This window comes from Argiope bruennichi, chromosome 8 (genome assembly GCF_947563725.1).
Source record: "Argiope bruennichi chromosome 8, qqArgBrue1.1, whole genome shotgun sequence".
Classification (NCBI taxonomy): Eukaryota; Metazoa; Arthropoda; class Arachnida; order Araneae; family Araneidae; genus Argiope; species Argiope bruennichi.
The window spans coordinates 26,458,582-26,464,581 of NC_079158.1; the positions used below are offsets into that span (position 1 = coordinate 26,458,582).

The 6,000-nt window shown below is 29.8% G+C and overlaps 1 protein-coding gene across 1 annotated transcript in view; it reads left to right on the forward strand.

Annotated features, from left to right (window-relative positions):
• LOC129981378 (uncharacterized) overlaps nucleotides 1-5,498 on the forward strand; it is a 65,929-nt gene extending 60,431 nt beyond the window's left edge. The window contains exon 13 of the mRNA XM_056092205.1: nucleotides 5,216-5,498. Coding sequence (XP_055948180.1) covers nucleotides 5,216-5,226 — 11 coding nt within the window. The 3' untranslated portion in view covers nucleotides 5,227-5,498. The remainder of the gene's footprint in view (nucleotides 1-5,215) is intronic.
• Nucleotides 5,499-6,000: the final 502 nt, after the last annotated feature.

A 6,000-nucleotide genomic window follows, 5' to 3' on the forward strand; every position in this document is an offset into this window, starting at 1 on the left:
ATGGTTCTTAATCTAAAATTTTGAATCTCTATCAAATTTTGAAAGAATGGACAAGAAGTATGTTGTTTCGTTCAGAAAACGTTACAGGAAGTTTGCGATTAGAAGTAAACACAAAACTACAAAACGTGAGAAAATAGATAAATAAAATTTAGTACACATAATTTGAATTTAAAGTGTCAAGTTTTGAAACAAATCCGTCAAGAGATTGACCATCTATTGATTTGTATTTTTGCTTGCATGAAAACGCAATTAATCCAAAACACAAGGATTTAAATAAATTAAATTTAACATAAGATCTTGTTAATAAAATTGTTGCCCTGTATCAAGTTTTGATTTTGGTAGGTCAAAAAAGGCATTAAAAATAAATATTCGCTTTTTTTTACTATGATTACAAATTACAAACCTTTCATGTAAAGGAATCTGAAGATAAAAATCTAAGCACTAATGATGTTGACAGCCTTGGCTGAAATCCACAATGTTATGTTCGGTGATGACATCTGAAACTTTCGCAGAGTCGACCCCCATTGACTTAATCTTAGTTATTTGTCTTGTAATACTTGTCTCTTTACTTTATTGACAGTTGATGAGTGTTAGCAAATACAGATAAAGTCATGAACTGTCTTAATATGTAAAAGTTAATTTATGGTTTTACGTGGAAGTGAAATGGTTAATTCTCAGAAAGAAGGATAAATGCGGTGCATGGATGAATATATGATATAATATCTTTATGGATGAATAAATATTATTATATCTCATTTTCAGTATTTTTATGCTTATAAAATCAAAATAATTACTCGAACTTAAAACAAGTAATGTAATTTTTTTTAAAGTCAATTTCCGCTTTCGCAAGAATTGAAATCGCATTCTTCACCTTCACGTGAAAAATACTGAAATCCTTGCATTTTATTGAGCTACTGCCTGTTGTTGTCAATTTTCATTACAAACGGCCAAAACTCTATTTAAAGTATTAAAAATTAATTAAATTTAACAATCAATGAATTGATATTTGAAAAAACTGTATTAACATCGTGTCATCCACTATAAGTTTTAAAAAATGTATTTGAACTTGAATGGATGATTAAAAAGTATTTTATTAACGAAGATATATAAATATGGTTAGGGAGTGTGAACTTATAGTAGGAATTGAAAAAATACTCTTAAGATTTTACTTTTTAAATATAAAAAGAATTGCTTTTCTTTGCATTTTAATAGAAACTATCAACTCATTAAAAAAATCAGTAGAAAAATAACGAAACTTACTAAAAAAATAATCAATGCATAAAAAAATAACGAAATTTTTTTAAATGTTTAATGTAAGACAGTCTTAATAAATCTATAGAAATCTTGCAGTAATGCATGAAAAAAAAACTAAGAAAAAATTGTTTAGACAGTATCAGTAGGTAATAGTTTAGAACAGTAATTTAGACAGTAATACAGATTATTGAATTGCACAAAGTTAAATCTTCTTTGCGCGATTTTTCTCTTTTTTTTGTGAAATAAAAAAGAGTGATATAATTCATGTGCTCTAGATTAAAGGAAAAATGTTTAAAAAAGTCCTAATATAAATATATAATATAAAATAATTAAAAAAAGAATAAGATGGAAATATCTATCATCATGCAAATTTACATGTTAAGCACAGTGCAAAATCTTCAATGAACCTCTCTTCTAAATTTCGCCACTTATTATCGCTTTTTTCAGCAAAAAATCTCAGATTAATTATAAAAAAATATTCAAGCAATCGGATGTTTCTTACAACCACTACAAACAGCGGAATGACAAGCTCAAACCCTTGATAATGACAGTGACATATGATTTTTTTGGTAGCTACTTTCCTTATTACGCAATAGTCGTGAAAGAAAGGTGCCAGTAACAAACAAATTACTGTATACCTGTTTTGAGTACAATTTTTTATCCACTAAACGTTATGGTGGAAATTTCCTTCATCATGCAAAGAAGGATTAATCTATATAAATCGATTATAATCCATCTCATTTAAGATTTTATTATTTTCAATGACTAATGAACTGAAACTCTTATAGAAAAACAAAGTTTAATATTTTCCAGATTAGCGTTTATTAAACATACAGGCGATCAATCATTATCACTCCAAGTATTTCAAAACTATGCACTTTTGAACTGAAATAAGGATTTTATTTAATTATAGCCATTAGCATCTATTATGAACTAAAACAAAATTAATGATCATGTACAGTGCCCGAAAAAATTATAAGGACACGCGAAAAATCGCCAAATCTAGAAGCCTTGTTTACAGAATCGTATGCAAATTTTTTTAGCAAAAATAGAAGTAAAACTAAAATATTTTATGCGTAAAGTAATTAAAATTTTCAATTTTAAATCTGCTAAAATTTAAATTTTGATTTTTAAACCTAAATGAAAACGGAAAAAAGTATAAGGACATTGCTTTTTCTCCAGTAATTATTTAAAAATTTGTATATTTGAAAGCATAAAATGACAATTCCGAGTTAAACGATTCATTTGCAAAAATAATTTCCCACTCGGCGACTTTCAATGTGAATTTTTAAACGATGCCCAAAGGAACTTAACTTTCTGACTCTGAAAAAGGAAAAATTGTTGCTTTTCTAGAATGTGGATTAAGTGGATGTTAAATTTCAAAAAGAATCAAGAGATCTAAAACGGTGGTTTATAATTTTCTAAAAATCCTGGGATGTATGGTATGAAAAAGCGAACTGGGAGACCAGAAATTCTCACTCGTCAACAAAAAAGAATGATTGTAAGGAGAGCTTGCGAGAAAAGAGAAACCGCAAATGAAGTTAGACAAAATTTGAGTTTACCATGCTCAACAAGGACTGTTCAAAATGTTTTGAGTAAACATCCTCATGTTTCTTATGGGAAATTAGTGTCACGCCCCCCTCTTACAAATCATCATAAGAAGAGAAGAGTTTACTTTGCCAAAAAATACATTTCTCTTGGTCAAAAGTGGGCTGATGTAATTTTTTTGGACGAAAAAAGTTCAATCTTGATGGACCTGATGGTTTTCGTTATTTTTGGTATGATCTGCGAAAGACCAAGGAAGTGTGTTCCAGGCATCAATATGGTGGTGGCTCGGTTATGGTATGGGGCACTTTTGCGGCAAATGGAACCACTCCAATTGTATTAATCAACCGTAAAATGAATTCGGACATGTATGTTGATATGTTAGGAGAAAGTTTGTTACCTGAAGCGCCACTAATTAATTCAGGGGACTATATTTTTCAGTAGGATAATGCTTCGATACACGTTTCTACGAGTGCAAAACACTGGTTTGAAGCTAATTCTGTAAATTTACTTAATTGGCCGGCGAGAAGTCCCGATCTTAATCCAATCGAAAACTTATGGGGACTTCTAGCCCGAGAAATTTATAAAAACGGCACACAATATCAATGTACACAAGATCTTGTCGTCGCTATCAAAGACGCCTGGGAAAAAATATCTGTGGACATTTTAAAAGATCTTTCAGGATCTATGATCTCTCGGTATATTCAAGTGATTGAAAAAAAAGGTAGTTTTCTTGATTATTGAAACATTTTTTAAGTATTTTACAACATGTCCTTATAATTTTTTCCGTATTTCCTTTAATGTTAAATTTTGTAAAATCAATATTTTGAAGCTAAATTATGTTTTTTATGTGGTATAAGTGTTATCACAAAATTATGCAGCAGAAGTAAGAAATATAAAAAGTTCATTTAGGTGAAGTGGAAATAAAGCATATTTTCATGCAATTACATGTTGTCCTTATACTTTTTTCGCGCACTGTAATGCAAATCTTCTCTGCAACATATATTCATTAGCTAAAATTTATTATCTAAACTCTTTTAAATTGATTCGAATAAAAAAATATTTACGAAATTATAACATGAAGTCTCATGGTTAAACTTTACTTCAAGCAATTCATTTTAATAACTTAATGGGCAAAGTAACTTTGAGAAAATTTTTCAAAATATTGACTGTAATCTAAAATAATTGATTCATTATGAAGAAAATCAATCAATTATATTTAAGCAATTATGTAGTTTAGACAATTTCTTTAAAAAAAATAAGAGTTTTTAATTATGATAGTATACATCATACATTTCCCTCAGTCTGAACATAAAACCATATGATTAGTAACATGTAAAATGTTCAAATTTATATCCATATAATTTTTAAGAATGCTGTTTTAAGTGCTAGAGCAGTTCATTTCTCTTGAATTAAATGTTTAGTAAAATTGCAATTCTGAAAATCTGCTAATCGAAATATCTACAGGTTTGTTTGTTTGTGGCTTATTATTAGCGAAAGAACTATTCCTTGACCATACAGCACCAAACTGAAAATCGCCATACTGGTATAGCATTCCTGTAATGTAGTAGATTTCAGTAGTGATTTTAGTTCTGTAATCTCCGTAATCTAGATGTTATATATAATATATGAATTGTTTAATTGTTCTACCTTTAAATTTTAAGTAGGTGTTTATTTTCTCTTCTTATATATACTGTTACGAATCTGTGATGCGGCTTCCCAGCATAGTTGGTTCCATAGGAGGTCCCAGAACTTGGAAACAAACTTAACGACCATTTGGCGACTTTGGCGCCAAAATAGATTATACCCGAAACATCGAGAATTTTCCCAATCCGTCCAGTAGGAACGGAGATACGCCTCGAACGTTCCTGATTGGTTGGGAGGTTTCTAGCCCCGCCTCCTGAGACCTATAAAATGAGCTACAGCTGCCGGGGAGTGGGTGGACCAGTGGAGTCGAAGAGTAGTCGGAATCAACGATAAAGAACTGGCTTTCCAGAGCTAAGCGGAGCAGCGACGGAGTGAAGCTAGTGCTGAACTAAGCTGTGCGCTACTGTCTGCAGTAGAGAGTCTTGTATGCTGCACGTCTCGGCTGAAGATAATCGTCTTCTGTGCTGTATATAGTTGTCGTTCTTGTGCTGTTCTGTGTGTCTTCGTGTAAATAAACGTCGTTGTTTTATTTTCTACTGCCGCCTGCTGATTGAGCGTTCTCCGCACCATATAACTCCCACTATCCAAACGAACCCCGGAAATTTCGTAACAATACCTAACATTACATGAACTCTTATAAAGTTGAGTTTTTCATGATAATATATTGAATTGAATCTTTTTTTAAAATCTATCAAGTTTCTCAGAATTTTTCTTTTTTTTATGTCATTTGCTTAATAGTTATTAATTTTATTTTATGATTTTTTTTCAGAGGAAGAATGAACACATTAAGCCAAGAAAAGTTTTAAATAAAGGCTTCTAATGCTTCTTTCATGAATAAAAACTTAGAGCTACATGGAGAGAGAATTTATTCGTGTGGTTTTATCATAAATTATTCATCATCCATAAATTTCATTACAGACGAACAGAAGGATTTCATAGAGATTCATCGATAAAGAAATTTCCTCTATGTTCTGTATCTTTTTTTAATCTCTGCCACGATAAATTTGTCTTTCTATATTTTTGATGTTTTGTTTCAACAAAATATATCTCATATTTATGGTCATTTAACTGATTATTAATCTGTATAAATCTCTAATATTTGTAAATAAAGTTCCATTCATCTTTAAATTATATCTTCATTTGCATTGTTTGAATACATCAAATTAAAAATGCTTTCATAAATCGGATTTAAATAAATGGATTTGGTTCATTTATTTGTAGTAAAATGTAAGTAGATCCCAAAATTATAGTAATTTTTCACAACTGAATATTTTGCAGTTTGAAAGGATATTTCATTATTTGAACACATGAAATTTAAAATTGCGAATTGAAGTTGCCCTAACTTATGTTATTGTCTCTTTAACTAAAATTTGTATAGCTGGAAAGGATATTTTATTATTTGAATTTCTAGAAAATGAAAATTCTTCATTTATTGCAGTTTGATCCCAAACTTGGTATTATTTTATCTATAAAGAAACTTTAAAAGCTGAAAAGGATATTTCAAGTAATATACAAAATGTCTCTGGTAAATAGTATGCTTTTAGACGTCATATG